This window comes from Phyllostomus discolor, chromosome 3 (genome assembly GCF_004126475.2).
Source record: "Phyllostomus discolor isolate MPI-MPIP mPhyDis1 chromosome 3, mPhyDis1.pri.v3, whole genome shotgun sequence".
NCBI classification, from domain to species: Eukaryota; Metazoa; Chordata; class Mammalia; order Chiroptera; family Phyllostomidae; genus Phyllostomus; species Phyllostomus discolor.
The window spans coordinates 161,677,748-161,696,385 of NC_040905.2; the positions used below are offsets into that span (position 1 = coordinate 161,677,748).

The 18,638-nt window shown below is 37.1% G+C and overlaps 1 protein-coding gene across 1 annotated transcript in view; it reads right to left on the reverse strand.

Annotated features, from left to right (window-relative positions):
* Window positions 1-18,638, reverse strand: part of JAK2 (Janus kinase 2) — a 100,355-nt gene that overhangs the window by 60,343 nt on the left and 21,374 nt on the right. Inside the window, exon 3 of the mRNA XM_028511219.2 lies at window positions 4,654-4,904. Coding sequence (XP_028367020.1) covers window positions 4,654-4,873 — 220 coding nt within the window. The 5' untranslated portion in view covers window positions 4,874-4,904. The remainder of the gene's footprint in view (window positions 1-4,653; window positions 4,905-18,638) is intronic.

The following is an 18,638-nucleotide window of genomic DNA, read 5'->3' on the forward strand; positions in this document are numbered from 1 at the left end:
TAATAGCATAATCAATAAAATATGATTAAAAAAAGAATTAACCAATGATATATAAATAAGTGGGACACAACTTGATGTTTCACTCTGTATAGCACTCTCTCTCTCCCTATTCCTCTAAAATCAATCAATAAAATTTCTTTTCAAAATTAAAAAAAAGCCACACAATTTTGGAAGAATGGCAGGCTTCTGACTCAGAGCTGGTCCCCTCTAAAACACCCAAAGAAGAATAATCCTACTACCTTCTGGCAGTCCAACTTGATCCTAGGCTGCACCTGGAGTTTCTTCTCCCATCCAAAATACCATCCTTTGAGAAATGCAGGCAGCTGCAGCACAATCATCCAAGCATTTTTAAGGAAGAGAGCTGGAGACCCAGTCTCTGACCTCTTGTTATTTTAAATCTTCTGGCCCGTAATTCCACATGCTCTGGAGGCACTCAGCCTCTCAGCCAATCCCATCCTAAACTGTTAACCATTGCCTCAAGCAACCTCCTCCTATAGCTCCTCCCCAGTCCTCCCCAGTGATCTGATCAGATCTCTCCATATCAGTAGTTCCTCAAAAGTGAAATGTGAGGTTACCATTTGACCCAGCAATTTCATTCCAAGGTATATACACTGGAGAAATTATCATATGTCCATACACAGACTTGTACATAAATGTTCAAAGAAACATTACTCATGATACCCTAAAGGGGAAAAGAGTCATAATGTCAACTGATAAACAGTTAAACTATATGTAGTATTATCCATATAACGGAATATTATTTAGTCATAAAAGAATAAAATACTAATAGATAGTACAACATGAATCAACTTCATACTATCATCAAAAAGATAGGTAATAACAAGTGTTGATGAGGATGCAGAGAAATCGAGGCCTTCATACACTGCTGATGGGAATTTGAAAGGTACAGGTGCTTTGAAAACATTCTGGCAGTTCCTCAAAGGGTTAAGCACAAAGTTACCATGTGACTTAACAATTCTACTCCTAGTCAAAAAGAACCACATATTGTATGATTCTATTTATATGAAATGTCCCAAATATGCAAATTCCTAAAGACAGAAGTAGATAGGTGGTTAAGGGAGCTGAGGAAGAAATGGGTAGTTAGCTCTGATAAGTATGAGGTGGCGAAAATTGACATGATGATTGCACAGCTCTGTAAATACACTAAAAATACTGAATTACCTAACAAAAAAAGAAGGAAGTCCAAAAGCACCAAAGTAAACCACAAGTTACCTAATCACCTGCCGGAACAAAAATCCATCACTATTTAAAGAATACAACAAAATCCAGCAGCCAACAATGTAAAGTACAAATTTATGTTACAATGTGCAGCATCCAAAGTTATTCAAAAATTGTAGGCATTCAAAGAAACAGGAAAATATGACCCAAAACTAGAAGAAATGTCAATGAACAGAAGGATGTCCCAAAATGAAACAGATGGTAGAGTTACCAATGAAAATAAATGAAATCAAATACTATTAACACTTTCCATTTATTAAAGAAGGTAGAGCAAAACATGAACATGATGAGGTAATGGAAATCATTAAAAAGCAATCCAAATAAAACTTTTAAAGTATAAACTGCAGGAAAAAAAGATTCATAAATACGAAGACACAGCAATAGAAACGAAATGAAATGAAACCAAACACAGAAAACTAAGACTGAACAAAAAATGCAAAAATGTCAAAAAATATCAAAAGGTCTAATAAAGTCCAGAAGACAAAGAACAAGAAAGGAGTACATGAATATAATGAAAATTATAAACTCATAGATCCAAGAGGCTCAAAAAACCACCAGCAAAGCAAACATAAAGAAATCTGCATCAAAGTACATGATAATCAAATTTCTGAAAACAAGTGATGAAAAGAGAATCACAAAAACCATCAGAGAAAAAAGACACATTAAATACAAAGAAACAATGATAAGAATGATATAGCTTCTGATTAGAAACAATTCAAGCCAAAAATAGTGAAAAGAAGTATTGAAATAAAATATTGTAGACATTCTACATAAGTGCCTAAAATGTCTTTCAAAAATAATGGTAAAAACTTTTAACCAAACAAAATTTGAGATAATTTATATCCAGCAAACCTACACTACAAAAAAATATTAAAGGAAAGTTCTTCAAAAGAAGAATGATGCCAAATGGACATCTGAATTCACACAAAGAAATAAAGACTGCTAAAAATTGTACATATGTGGATAAATATTAAAAATATTCTTCACATCTCTTTAAAAGTTATTCAAAACATTACAAATGCTAGTTCTAACTCTAAATAGGCAGGTTTAAAAAACAACCCTACCCTGATGAGACCCTGGTTATTTTTCTCACATCAAAGTAGAGTTGACAATGGTTTCCAACACCATTGTATAACCTTTCTTTACTCTCTGTCCACAACAAAGCTAACCCATTTATTCACTTGTCAAATGATTCTGGGTTAAATGGTTCAACTGGGTGCTGGCTTGGCTGAACCATCTCATGGCTGGTCACAATTTTCAATGTTGAAGATTAGGGCCCTGAAAACTCTACTTCCAAAACTGCCAAAAGGAATTCTAAAGTCAGGTTAAAGAATAAAGAATAATTTGGGCCATTTTGTCATCTTTAAAAGAAAGATAACAATAGTACCTACACATGCTAGTGTTGTTGTTAAGTATTAAATAACACATCTAAAGTACTTAGGACAGTAAGTTTTAGCTAGCTGAAAATAATGTTGTACAACATGGTATACAGCTGTAACATTAACTCCACATTCTATTCTACTCTTTAGGTACTGAGTTAAAAATAAAGGTCATTTAAAAATATATATTTCCCCTAAACATTTTACAATTAGAGATTACTACAGACCAAGATATGTCATTAAATACAAATATTTTGACATTAAAACTATTTATCACGTATAACATAAAATATTTTATAAGATAATAAAATCCACACTAAACAAAGGATTATTAATATTAAGATTCAATTGCAACTAGATAGAATGAAAGGCATTTGGGGATGGGAAGGGAAGGAATACTACTAGGTACACAAGCAGCACAGTCAAGGAAGGAGAGTAAGAGGCAAAGGGCTCAGAGAGGTGGGAAAATTCCAACAGATAACTCTATATAGCCAGTTTGTCTAAACTTTATTGCCTCTACACTATAATGCTCTGACCTCTAGGCCCAATGGGGCAGTGCTCCTGCCCCTACATCTTTGCTGGGCAGAGTTTGGGCTCCCAAGGCTCCAGGAGCCCTGCCCCATGGATTTGGGTGCCTCTATCCTTCAAAATCTAGCTGGAGGGAACCATGCCCTCTGTGCTTGTGCAATCTCAGATGACAGAAACAGCTTATTCCACTGAAGTTTGCTGCCTGCATGCTACAGAGGGGCACCTGCTGCAGGAAAGACTGCCAGAGCTGTACCTAGGGCAACCAACGAGCTCAGAGCTGTGGTGCACCAGAGGAGCCCTCAAAATGAGGCAGCCCAGGAAGCAAGCAGGATGTCTCCAAGATCTAGCAGCTCCTCCTTTGCTCTTTCACCAGGGCCCTTGCATTGAGTCTGTGATAGGATGAGCAGTCCAAATGATTTCTGAGTTGCCTTTGAAGTCATTCTTCTATTGCCTTAAGGAATAACTCCTGGCATCTATTGAGATGGTTGATCCACACTAATTATCAAATGGTTGCTTGGCCACTGCCTGAGTGTACTCTCCAACCACACTTTCTCATTTTTTACAAGATGGATGGGCTGAGAATTTTCCAAATCTTTAAGGTTTGCTTCCTTTTTGCTTAACAATTCTATTTTCAAGTCATTCCTCATACTCACCTAAGACCTCATCAGAATTACCTTTACTGTTCATAGTTCTACCAACATTCTATTCAAGATTACTTAAGTGTTCTCTAAAAAGATGAGGCTTTCCCTATAGCTCTCTTCTTTTCTTTCTGAGCCCTCACCAGAACTGCCTTTAATGGTCTGTTCACAACAAGGTAGGCTTTTTCTAGCGTGCACCTCAAAACTCTTTCATTACCCATTACCTAATTACAAAGCCACATCCACATTTTTAGGTATTTGTTACAGCATGCCCCCACATCTCAGTACCAATCTTTGTCTTAGTCCATTTGGCATGCTATAACAAAAATACCATAGACTAAGTAGCTGCTAAACAACAAAAGTTTCTCACAGTTCTGGAGGTTGGAAAGAACAAAATTAAGGTGCTGCAGATTCAGTGTCTAATGAGGATTTGCTCCTGGTTCATAGACAATTCATTTTCTAATTCATCTTTTTACTATGTCTTCACATGGCAGAAATAGCAAAGATGTTCTCTGGGGTCTCTTTTATAAGAGCACTAATCTCACTGATCAGGGATCTGCCTAATGACCTAATCACTTCCCAAAGGCCCTACCTCCACATAACATTACACTGGGGGAATAAATTTCAATGTAAATTGGGCTGGGGTTGGGGGATGGGACACACAACCATTCAGTCTATAGAACTAGCGCAAGACAAATTTGCCTTAAATTCTACTATAGTGACATTGTCATTTTTTGTGCATGTGAAAGCACACTTGTCAGCCACACAAGCATTAAAAAATAAGATTAACACATTATACATGTACATTATATTAGAGTGGGATAATTAATCATTTACTAATAAGAAAAATAACTATTTTTAATAGTTACCGCAGGCTTTAGAAGCAGCAACACAAATTTCTTCTGCAACATACTCCCCAGTTGGAAACTTCAGGTTATCTCCCTCAGCTTTCCCAAGGGAATGATAAAGATACACCTGTAGGACTGGATCTATTTGCTTCACAGAATCAACAATTCCAGGAATATCACCATTATGATGTATAGGAAATGTGGATGTTCCTTCCATTTCTGTCATTGTAAGGCAAGCCATTTCCACGCAGAGTCTTTTTCAGAACATGTGCCTATAGGAGAAAACAACATAGTTAACAAATGAAAATGGTATTGATAAGGCATCCTTCATATAGAAAGGAGTCTTCACTGACAAGACTATCAAATCCATAATTTGAATTGAATACTGTGTACTACCATATAAAAAGCGCTGTGAAAGACACCAAGATTATAAACTTACTACAGACAAGGACCATAAAACTGTCAAGTTTACAACCTAACTGAGGAAACATAATATCAATATGTAATGCAAAACAAAGAAAATCAGTTACAGACCACAGAAGAGTTCCCATGAGGCATATTTCTCAACAAATGAATTACTCTGACAATTGCTTATTAGTGTCTGGAGGGGGAAAAAACAAGATTTCAAGCTGGGATTAATTGATGAGTTTTATTAGAGGAGTTCATATTTAAAACTGATCTTGAACAATGTTTGGATTTAGATGGGTGGAAAAGGAAGAACATTCCAAGAGAGTGAAACTGCTGAACAGTAGAAAGATATAAAATACGTTCAGTAATTTATTGGACTCAAGTGTAGAATTTGAGAAGTTACAGCATTTAGGATAGACAGGTACTCATGGCAAAACTGTAGCTATATACCCAATCTGCATTTTACCTTCTTCCTTGATACAGGAGCCCAATTTTATTGAAGAGAGTAATATATCAAAAAACAAAACTAAACATTGTACTTCCCCACAGATAGGTAGCCACATGAACCAGTTTTAGAAAAGGAGATTTAAATGAAAGTTGAGTGGTACTTCCAGGACCACTCCTCCTTAAAAGGAGGCTGGCTTAGCTTCCTTTTTGTTTTTTCACCTTCACTTTCTTCCTACCTGAATCTGAATATAAATATAGGGTAGTGTAGTCACCTTAAAACCAGTAGGCAACCATGAAGAAAAGCCCAAGAGAACAAAAGACCTGGCAACCTTAAGCAGCTGAATCAATGTCAAGAATCACCTCCAATCTATTCCCAGACATTATGTTACTTGTAAATGAATGCAATCCTAACTGATATAGTATAAAACTAAAAAAAGTCTGAATGTCAGATAAAAGAATTTAAACTTTATTCCACAGTCAATAATGAATTAGAAAGGTAAAATGATGAAGAGTCAGAAAGCTACTGCAATGGTGTAGGTAGTGGTAAGATCCTGAACTGAAATGGCATGATATTGTCAAGCAATAAAAGACTTGATACAGCCTGGAGACGAACTGAATATAGAAGCCAGGAGTGGAAGATGGTGTGAGGATTTCAAATCTGTGAGATCTGTAATACCATTAATGGAAATAAGGAGATTAGAAGGACTTTGCCCTTTGACACTGGAAGGTGAGGAGAATAAGGCCTACAGTTTTACACACTTTAATTTAGAAATATAAGTAGGGCAATTACACCAGAATCTAGCTGCCAGCTAAAACATGACACTGACATTTGGAAAAGGTGAAAATCTGGCAACCTTCCCCATAGAAGTAAATCATGAGCAGAGGAAGATGGGATAATAGCAAGCACACTTATACAACATGTACTATGGATCAAGCACTTCACTAAGTACAGATGAAGGGAAAATGATTATTGAGTAACTGAATTGCAGTGTGATATTTAGTTCTATATTCAACCAAAGGACCCAACTGTATGAGAAAATACTTTCAGTGTATAAAAACAAAACAAAGCAAAATTTTTCAGCAAAATTATATTCTAGTATAATTGACAGATAAAATTGCAAGATACTTAAAGCATACAACACAATGATTTTCATTGTACACACTATAAAAAGATTCCCCTCCTGCTGAGTTAACTAACACATCCATCACCTCATTGTATACCTTTTTGGGAGAGGGGAAGACTAAGTTCTCCTCTCTTAGAAAATTTCAATTATACAATACAGTATTCTCAACTATAGTCACCATGTTATACTTTAACTCTCCAGACCTTATCTATCTTATAACTGAGAACTCACAGCCTTTACCAATTTCTCCCTATTTTCCCCACCCCTGGCAATCACTCTTCTGTTTCTTAGAGTTACACTTTTTTTTCTTTTTAAGATTCCAGATATGTGTTACTATACAGTATTTGGTCTTTTGTCTGGATTATTTTACTTGCCCTCCAGGTCCATTTATGCTTTCACAAATAGCATGTATTCCTTTGTAAAGGTCGACAATAAATGTTCCAGTATACACACCCACGTACATGTGTACACACCACATTTTCTTGACCCATTCACCCAGTGACAGGTTATTTTTATACCTTGGCTGTTTGAATAATACTGCAATGAACACTGGAGTACAAATATCTCTTCAAGATAATGGTTAAGTTTCCATTGGATACAGACCCAAAAGTGGGAATGCTGGATCATACTGTAGTTCTATTTTTAATTTCCTGAGGAACCTCCATACTGTTTCCATAGTGGCTATGCCAATTTACATTCCCACCAACAGTATAAAACGTTCCATTTTCTCTGCGTCCTCACTAGCATCTGTTATCTCTTGTCCTTTGGATAGCCACCCTAACAGATGTGAGGTGATATCTCACTGTGGCCTTGCTTTGTATTTGCCTGATAGTGACATTGAGCACCTTTTCATGTATTTGTTGGTTATTTACATGTCTTCTTTTGAAAAGTGTCTTTTCAGGTCCTTTGACCATTTTTTAATTAGGATTTCAATTGTTTGTTTGTTGGCTATTGAGTTGTATGAATTCCTTATATATTTTGAGTATTATCCCTTTATCAGATAGATACTTTGCAAATATTTTCCCCCATTCCATAGGTTGCATTTTCATTTTGTTGATGGTTTCCCTCACTGAGCAAAAGGTTTTTCATTCCATATAGTCCTTCTCATTTATTTTTACTTTGGTTGCCTTTCCTTTTGCTGTCAAATAAAAAGTATACAAAAATCACTGTCAAGGCCAATGTAAAGAAGCAAAACTCCTTGTTTTCTGCTAAAAATTTTATGGCTTCAAGCATTACATTCAAGTCTTTAGTCCATACTGAGTTGATTTTGTGCATGATAGGGACTCAGCTTCATTCTTTTGCATCTGGCTGTCCAGTTTTCCCTACACATTTAATTGAAGAGACTATTCTTTCTCCATTGTATATATATTATTGACTCCTTTGTCATATTAATTGACCATGTATGTATGTGCTTATGTAGGGGCTCTCTATTCTGTTTATTGATCAATGTGTGATTTTTATGCAAATACCATACTGTTTTGATTGCCATAGCTTCATCATATTTTAAAATCAGAAACTGTGATACCTCCAGCTTTGTTCTACTTACTCAGTATTGTTTTGGCTATTAGGAGTCTTTTTTGATTCCATAGAACTGTAGGTTTGTTTTATTTTTGTGACAATACCACTGTAATTTTGATAGGAATTGCATTTAATCTGTAGATTGTTTTGGGTATTAGGGACATTGTAACTCTATTAATTCCTCCAATCCATGAGCATGGAATAGCTTTCTATTTATATGTATTCTTCAATTTCTAACATTATTGTCATATAGTTTTTACTGTACCGATCTTTCATGTCCTAGGCTAAGTTTATTCCAAAGTATTTTATTTCTTTTGATGCAATTGTAAAAGAAACTGTTTTCTTAATTTCTCTTTCTGATTGTTCATTGTTAGTGTATAGAAGTGCAACTGATATTTGCATATTGATTTTGTATACTGCAACTTTACTGAATGTATGTATTAGCTCTAACAGATTTTTTTTGGTAGAGGTTTTAGGATTTTCTATATATAATATCTTGTCATCTGCAAATAGGGGCATTTTTACTTCTTCCTTTCTGATTTGCATGCCTTTTCTTTTCCTTGCCTAAGTGCTCTGGCTAAGACTTCCAGTACTATGTTGAATAAAACTGTTGAGAGTAGGCATCCTTGTACTGTGTCTGACACCTTAGAAAAAAAAGCTTTCAGTTTTTCACTGTTGAGGATGATGTTAGTTGTAGTTTTGTCTAATATGGCCTTTCTTATTTGAGGTACATCCCTTCTACTGACAATCTGTTGAGTTTTTAGTCATGAAAAGATGCTGAATTTTGTCAAATGCTTTCTCTGAATCTATTGAGATAATTGCATGATCTATTTTGATCTAACTATAGTTCAATTCTAATGTTTCCACATTGATTTTCTGCCTGGATGATCTATCCATTGTTCAAAGTAGGATACTAAAGTCCCACACTGTTTTTGTATTGCTGTCTATTTTTCCATTCAGATCAGTTAATATTTGCTTTATATATTTAGGTACTCCTCTGTTGGGTGCATGAATAGTTAATAATGTTATATCCTCTCACATAATGACACCTTCATCATTGTGTAATGACCTTTTTTCTGTTGTTATACTCTGTGGTTTAAAGACGGTTTTTGTCTGATATATGTAGAGCTACACCAGCTTTTTTTGACTTCCATATGATGGAGAATCTAGTATCTTGCCACTCCCTTGTGGCCAACAAAATTTTTGCTTAAAAAAAAATCCGATAGTCTTATGGGAGTTTCCTTGTAGGTAATAAGTTGCTTTTCCCTTGCTGCTTTTAAGATTCTTTCCTAATGTTTAACTTTTGACAATAATCATGTGTCTCAATATGGGTCTCTTTAAATTTATTATATTTGGTATCCTTTAGGCTTCCTGGATCTGGATGTCTTTTCTTTTCCAAGGTTAGCTAAGTTTTCAGCATTTATTTCCCTGAATAATTATTTCCCTTTCTCTCTTTCTTCTCCTCTGGACCCCTATAATGCATATATTAGTCTACTTGATGGTTTTCTATAAGTCTCTTAAGCTATCTTCACTCTTTTTCATTTTTTTTTTCCTTTGCTCTTCTGATTAAATGAATTCCACTGCCCTGTCTTCTAGTTCACTGGTTCTTTCTTCTGTTTTATCTAGGCTGCTGTTGAATCCCTCAACTGAATTTTTCAGTTCAATTACTCTATTTTTCAGTTCTATGATTTCTTTTCTAAGATTTTATTTATTTTTAGAGAGAAGAGAAGGGAGGGAAAAAGAAAGGGAGAGAAACATCTTTGTGAAATGGAAACTTTCATCAGTTGCCTCTCATATAATGAATGCCCTAACCAGGGACCGAACCTGCAACCCAGGCATATACCCTGACTGGTGACCTTTCACTTCACAGAATGACACCCAATCAACTGAGCCACACCAGTCAGGGCAGCTCTATGATTTCTGTTAGTGCTTTTTAATATTTTTATATCTCTTTATTGAGTTTCTCACTTTGCTCATGCATTGCTCCCCTGACCTCAGTGAACATCTTTATGACTTATGTTAAACTCTATCAGGTAAATAAGTTACCTCCATTTCATTAAGATCTGTTTCTGGAGATTTATCTTGTTCTTTTGTTTGAAACATTCCTTTGTTTCTTCATTTTCCTTGACCCTGGGTTGGTTTCTGAGCGTTGAATAAAGCAGCAACTTCTTTTAGTCTAAATAGTTTGGTCTTGGGTAGGGGATGTACCTTGTCAACCTAGCCTAAGGTCCTGACTATATTTCAAACCATTTTGATTGTCCAAGCAGCCTTCTTTGTTCTTAGTGGTTCCCAGTACTTCAGGGTATGCCAAGAACCACCAATGTCCCAAAGGGAAAGATCACATTCAAAACTTAGATACAAGCTGATTGGAAGCCAGACCCTCTGGCATCAGCTAGGAAAGTATGTAGAAAAGCTCCTTCTCTAGGGAGGAAGAGAGAGAGATATTTTTGCCTGTTCTCTCTGTGCTAGGCTCAGGTCTAAAGTTGCAGGGTGGGAGGGTTGCTCCAGTGCCTGTTAAGAATCACATTTTTGTTTGTTACAGCATTATGGGACCCATGAATGCAAGACCCAGTGGTTATCTAAGCCAGATCCAGGGGCACATCACTCAGGAAGCAGCTACAAAAGCTAAGGTGCAAGACTTCACACAAACTCTGTCTAGGGAGCTACTTATAACCTAAAGTAAGTTAAAAAGAGAAGGTAAGGGAGGTGACTGCCAGCTTCCCCTGTATCCAGGAAGGATCTAACCCTGAGCCTAGATGCCTCCTAAACTAGAAGCCTGCCTTCAAACAGGAACTGTTAAAGTATGCAGATAGACCCCTCTTAGGACAAGATGGAGATGGGTGTTATTGTCGGCTCCTGCTGTGCTAAGGGAGATAGTCACTTTGAATGCCTGCACACCTGCTGACAACTGCTTCTTTGTGTGCTATATATAGTCTTGCGGTACTTATGACAAAAGCCTTGGTGGCTTTTAGAACTATGCGTTTTTGGGTGCCAATCTCTCAAGTGGAAGTCTTAAGAGTTGGGGCACTAAACATGTAGTCCAACCCCTTTGCTCCTCAAGGAGAAACTGGGAGTTCCCTCCTGACTGTATGGTCCTATGCCAGAGGTGGGGTGTATGATGAGAGTGTGTCTCAGCCTTTCCTACTGGTTTCAATGCAGACATTCTCTTATTTGTCTAATGTGTAGGAGCTAGTCAAGGCACATACCTAGGTTGCAGGTGCAATCCCTGGTCAAGGCACATGCAGGAGGCAACTGATTGATGTTTCTTTCTCACATTGATGTTTCTGTCTCTCTCTCTCTCTCTCTCTCTGTCTCCCTTCCTCTCTAAAATCAATAAGCATATCCTGGCATGAGGATTTTTAAAAAAGAGTATCTTCATGATGTGCACGAAAAAAGGGGGTCCTGTGTAAAGTAATCTCACAGGGTTATCTGATTATAAATTCCTAACTGGGCAGGTCATTGGCAGGTAGTCATGCCCCAAGCCTATCACTTCTTTAGTGAAAGGTTTTAAATTTTGTGCCTCTAGGTTAACACATCTTTGAAGTACCAGAAGAAATAGCCCTATAAAGGTGTATTAACCCTCAAGAGGACCCATAATAATGTTAACTTTCCTATACTGCATTTTTCCACCTCCAGGTAATCTTTCTTAGTTCCTTCCTTAATTTCAAATGCATAAACGAGGCTGCAAAATTGTTACCCTGCAAAGTATTTGAGATCTTGCTCCTGGTATAAGCAGTCTGTATGGCTCAAATAAAATCTTATTAAAAAATTCTCTACAGGTTTGTACATTTCTTATGTCAAAACATCCTTTTCAAGTGCGAACAGAACATTCACTAAGTTGTACCAAGTGATGATCTGGTCCATAAACTAAGTTTCAGTGAATGTGAAAAGACTGGATGTATAAGAATTATGTTCTTGGACCTCAATTAAATTAAACTAGAATTAATATTAAAATTATATCTACAAAAATCTTCCTATATTGCTAACTTAACATACTTCTAAATAATGGAGAACCTTTTCATTTTGTTCCTTTGTCCATAATATTGTTCCAGAAGGCAGAGTTGTTATCTCCATAAATCCTCACCCTTATATAGTAAACCTAAAAAGTTCTTTGAGAATTGTTTGGGACATCCAGTCAAGATGGCAGCATAGGCAGACACGGCTCACCTCTTTGCACAACCACATCAAAATTACAACTAAAATATAGAACAACCATCACTCAGAACTGTCAAAAATTGAGTTGAATGGAAGTCTGACAACTATTGAATTAAAGAAACCACATCCATTTAGACTGAGCCATCAGGCTGGTGCCATATCTGCGACTCCATCAACATGGCTACCATGTTTGACCTCCCCCTTGAAGACTGCCAGACACTGCCCCACTCAACTTACAGGCCCACCCAAGCTGCTTTTCACTATGAATGGCTGGTCTTGGCTCAAGCTTCACAACTTCCTAAATCCCATCAAATAAGCAACAGCTGGCCTCTGTTGGCCCATAACTAGCAGCAACAAGCCTAGATTCACAGCTTGGCTTCATCTGGGAATCGATAAATCCAGCACAAGTAGCAGCCTTCTCAGAATGCTATAGGCTCAGGCAGGGTGGCCCTGGGCAAAACACAGGATGGGGCTGACCTTAGCCAGCACCACCTGGGAAACCCCAGGGCCAGCACACCCAGTGAACAGCTACAGACCACCTCAGAGCACCAAGACCATGCCACTGCACAGCTGATCCTCCACAGAAGGAGGAGGTTGGTGGTAAGTGGTCAAAGCCAATCCCTGCAGCTGACAGGCCTGGGTAAATACCTCCCATTCACCTGACAACAGCAACCAAGGCTCAACTATACGATAGTGTACTCAGCCCACACAAAGGGTGCACCTCGAGTATCCAGCTTGGGTGATAGGGGAGACTGTTCCACTGGACCCCAAAGGACACCTACTACATTAGGCAACACTACCCAAGACACAGAGTCAAAGCAGCTCTACTTAAAACATAGAAACAAACACAGGGAGGGTGTTTGCTGCCACCAAGTGTTTGCTGCCACATCAAGACAACAAAAAAACATGGCCCAAATGAAGTAACAGAAAGAACTCCAGAATTTCAAAATTCCAGAAAAAGAACTCAATGAGCCCTGGCTGGTAGGGCTCAGTGGATTGAATGCTAGCCTGTGAACCAAACGGTTGCTGGTTTGATTTTCAGTCAGGGCACATTCCTAGGTTGCAGGCCAGGTCCCCATTTGGGGGCATGAAAGAGGCAACCAAATCTATGTTTCTCTCACACATTGATGTTTCTCTCCCTCTCTTGCTCTCTCCTGTCATGTCTCTCTAAAACTAAATAAAATACTTTTTCTAAAAAAGAGCTAAATGAAATGGAAATAAGCAATATATCAGATACAAAGTTCAAAACACTGGTTATAAGGATGCTCAAGGAACTTAGTAAAGACCTCAACAGCATAAAAAAGATCCATTCAGAAAAGAAGGTTACACTAATTAAAATAAAGAACAATTTATAGGGACTGCTTTCACCTCTCTTATTCACCATAGTACCAGAAGTCCTAGCCACAGCAATCAGACCAGAAGAAATAAAAGGCATCCAATTGGAAAGGAGAAGTACAACTGTCTTTATTTGCAGATGACAAGATACTGTACATAGAGAATGCCATATATTACACCAAGAAACTACTAAAAATGATACATTAATTCAGCAAAGTAGCAGGATATAAAATTAATATCCAGAAATCAGCTGCATTCTTATACGCCAGTAACAAACTAACAGAAAGGGAAATTAAGAAAACAATCTCATTCACAATTGCTTCAAAAAGAATTATATAGCCATGGCTGGTGTGTCTTAACAGATTGAGCACTGGCCTGCAAACCAAAGGTTGCCAGTTCGAATCCCTGTTGGGGCACATGCCTGGGTTGGTGGCCAGGTCCCCAGTGTGGGGGAGAGCACACAAGAGGCAACCACACATTGATATTTCTTTCCTTTTCTTTCTCTCTCCCTACTCGTCTCTCTAAAAATTAGTAAATAAAATCTTTAAAAAAGAATAAAATACCTAATAAACCTAACCAAGGATGTAAAAGACCTGTACATGGAAAATTACAAGACACTGAAGAAGAAAACTGCAGAAGATACAAGTGGAAGCACACACAGTATTCATGGATATGAAAAATTAATATAATAAAAACTACCCAAAGCAATCTATAGACTCAATGCAATTCCTATCAAGATTCCAATGACGTATTTCACAGAACTAGAACAAATATTTCAAAAATTTATATAGAACCACAAAAGGCCCCACATAGCAACAATGATCCTGAGAAAGAAGAACAAAGTTGGAGAAATCATGCTGCCTAACATCAAGCTATACTACAAGCCCACAGTAATCAAAACAGCCTGCTACTGGCATAAAAACAGACACATAGATCAATAGAACAGAATGGAAAGCCCAGAAATAAACCCACACCTTTACAGTCAATTAATATTCAACAGAGGAAGCAAGAACATCCAATAGGCTAAAGATAGTTTATCCAATAAATGGTGTTGGAAAAATTGGACAGATACATGCAGAAAAATTAAGCTAGACCATGTTCTTACACCATTCACAAGAATAAATTCAACACAGATCAAAGACTTAAATGTTAGCCCCAAAACCATAAAAGTCCTTCAGGAAAACATAAGCAGCAAAATTGCTTGTAGAAATTTTATATCTGACATATCTCCCCAGGCAAGGAAACAAAATAAAAAATAAACAAATGGGACTATAAAAAACTAAAAAATTTTTGCCCAGTAAAGGAAATCATCAACAAAATAAAAGACAACCCACAGAATGGGAGAGAACATATACACTGATACGTCTGATAAGGAGTTAATATCCAAAATGTATAAAGTACTTACAAAATTCAACACCAATAAACAAACAACCCAATTTAAAAAATTGGCAAAGGACTTGAATAGATACTTCTCCAAAGAGGACATACAGATGGCGAACAGACATAAGAAAAGATGCTCAACATCACTCACTACTCATCAGAGAAACACAAATTAAAACCACAATGAGATACCATCTCACACCTGTCAGAATGGCTATCATCAATAAGTCAACACATAAGTGCTGGCGAGGATGTGGAGGAAGGGGAACCCTTTTGCACTATTGGTGGGAATGCAGATTGGTGCAGCCACTGTGGAAAGCAGAGTGGAGATACCTCAAAACATTAAAAACAGATCTGCCTTTTGACCCAGTGATCCTACTTCTGCGAATACATCCGAAGGAACCCGAAACACTAATTCAGAAGAACATAAACACCCCTATGTTCAATGCAGTATTATTTACAATGACCAAGACATAGAAGCAGCCCAAGTGTCCATCAGTAGATGAGTGGATAAAACAATTATGGGACATTTACACAATGGAATTCTACTCAGCTGTAAAAAAAGAAGAAAATTTTACCATCTGTGACAGTATGGATGCACCTGCAGAACATTATGCTAAGTGAAATAAGCCAGTCAGAGAAAGACAAATACCATATGACTTCATTCATATGTGGAATCTAATGAACAAACTGAACTAACAAACAAAACAGAGACAGACTCATACACGAAGAGCAGATGACAGCTAGTGGGGGCAGTCATGGGGTGGCGATATTGAGCAAAAAGGGAAAAGGACTCATGGACATAGATAACAGTGTGGTAGTTGCTGGGGAGACTAGAGACATAAGGGGTCTAAATATAATGGAAAAATACTATAAAGATTAAAGAAAAAGATAGAAACAAAGGACAAAGAATCCACTGGACTTGGCAATTAAGAAGTTCAAAGAGCCACACCTGGCTGGTGTGGCTCAGTGGATTGAGTGCAGGCCTTTGAACCAAAGGGTCACTGGTTTGATTCCCAGTCAGGGCACATGCCTGGGTTGCAGGGCAGGTCCCCAGTAGGGGGCACTCGAGGGGCAACCACACATTAATGTTTCCCTCTCTTTCTCCCTTCCTCCCTCTCTTTAAAAATAAATAAAATCTTTTAAAAATAAAATAAAAAGAATTTGAAAGAAGACTACCTCTAGGAAAAGGATCTGAAAGACAAGAATGACTTTTCTATTTCATTGTGTATCTTTACTTTGAATTTTCTAATTTCATGCAAAGTTTTTAACTTTGAGTTCTTACCCAAAAGAAAAAGCCATTTTCAAACATTCAAAGATTCAAAGTTTACATATGAAGTTATTTTCCAAAGGAGTAAATAAAAAGAGATGACATCTTGTCCAATAAATAGATCCAACTCTGGGAAGTTGGAAAGTCAACTCATGTGATAAGAGCTGGGCAGAAAGCCTAAGGCACACTCAGCCCAAAGAGAAGCAGAGGGACTCTGAAAGACTTCATAAAAAAAGTAGGTGTTAGGCTGCTTGCTTGATGGAATTAAAACTAAACTAAACAAAAATGCCCACAGATGATAAATAATAAAGGAAAGCAGTGAAAGAAAAGAAAAAGGTAATTCCAATGGAAGAAAACTTGGCCCAAAAAGGGGATGAAATAACAGTAGAGTATTTCCTTGGCTCTATAACAAACAATCCTTAAGACAGGGGTGGGCAAAAGCAGGTTTACAGTTATAATACAAATAATACAATAATTAATAAATAAAAATACAATAAATTATTTTGCATACTCACAACTATAAACCTACTTTTGTCCACCCCTGTTAAATACAGTCAATGTTGTTTTTGCAGATTATAATCACCTACAAAGCACTTAAGTTTTAATTATTGTTACTAAACAGAATGTAAGTATTAATCAACATAAAAATATAAATGCTAGATGCTAATATGTGAAAGCAAGGAGGGTGGCTAAAGAGAAACTTGGGAGAAAAGCATTAATCTTTTAAAGTGAGAAGCCACCAAATATTGCCCATGATTACTAGACTAACAAATAAAGTTGAAAATATATAACCTTAAAAGCAATGACAACCAATATAGGAAATAAAAGAGTGAAATAATCAATTTGAGAAATGGGGGAAGAAAATAATCAATTTGAGAAAAGGTGGTATAGGTAAAATAGAGACTTTACTACCAGAAGTTTGAAGTCAACACTGACTCCCACTGGAGAAAAGGATTAGTCGTAAGAATAGAACTTCTTATTGTAACTGGACTGTTTTGCATTATAAATTCTCAATGTTTATGAAATATCTGGGGGGAATTTAAGAAGAAAGTCATTAGGAAAGAAGGAAATCAAGTTGACAACACTATTCTCACAGGTGAAGAGCAGAAAAGATAAAGGGTAGCTGCTGATAGTCAAAGATCAAAAGGGGAATATGAAAATAAAACAAAGCAGAAATGTAAATACTTCATCTAGATGCTAAGGTAGATGGGATGCAATACCTTTAGGAAAGGCAACTTTCAATGAAAGCAAGGAAATACAAGGATACTGATGCTATAGAGAACTCAATTTACAAGAGGATAGGAATTCAGAAGGGCTCTATAAAAAGAACTAAACAACAACAACAACAACAACAACAACAACAACGTACAGATGAAATAATAAAGAAACACAGTGAAAGAAAAGAAAACGGCAATTCCAATGGAAGAAAGCTTGTCAAGGGAATGAAATAACAGTATAGTATATTCCTCGACTCTGTAACAATCTTCAATAAAATACAGGCAATGTTACTGTGTTTTTTTCAAATTACAGTCACCTACAAAACCATTAAGTTTTAATTATGGTTACTAAATTGAAAAATAATCAGCTGAAGAAATATAAATAGTAAAACAAGAACATACAAGAAAATATTTTCTAGCAGTATATGAAAATCTTAAAGATGAGCCAGTAAAATAGCAATTAACAGGAAATGCAGAGAACAGACAAGCACATTAAACTTCAAGATAAGAATGTGATCAGCAAATCTAAATTGTGGGAAACTATAACCAACCTGGTTAAAAAGGAAAAAGAGCAGCAATGCAGGAACTAGATAGAGACTGTAAGCTTGCAATGTGTGGACCTTATTTGGAAGCCAGTTTAAAAAAAACAAAACTAGACACATCAAAATTACAACTAAACTACAGAACAATCATCCTTCAGAACCACCTGAAGTCTTGCTGAATGAAGTCCTACAACTAGGGAATTAAAGAAGCCACACCAATACTGGTAGAAGGTATGAAAACTGGAATGCGCTAGTCCCCCACCCTCGTGTGGAAGAAAAAAACCAAGAGGTTTAACTTTGCTGCTGAGGTTCCCCCTGAAAAACAAGGGTCCCAGCCCCACACCAGGCCCCCACCCCAGGGTTCCAGTGCCAGGAAGAGATATCCCCATAACATCTGGCTGTGAACACCAGTGGGGATTAAGGCTGAGGAAGACAGAGGCTCCTGGACTCTCAGGCAGTTTCTCTTAAAGGGCCAGCACAGACTTACTCAGATTTACTCCCTCTGAGGTCTAGCACTGGCAACACCTTGAGACACCAGAGACATACAGGGAGAAACAGAATTGTCTGGCATCAGGGCAAGAGCTGCGGGGGCCACATTTCTCCCAGACAT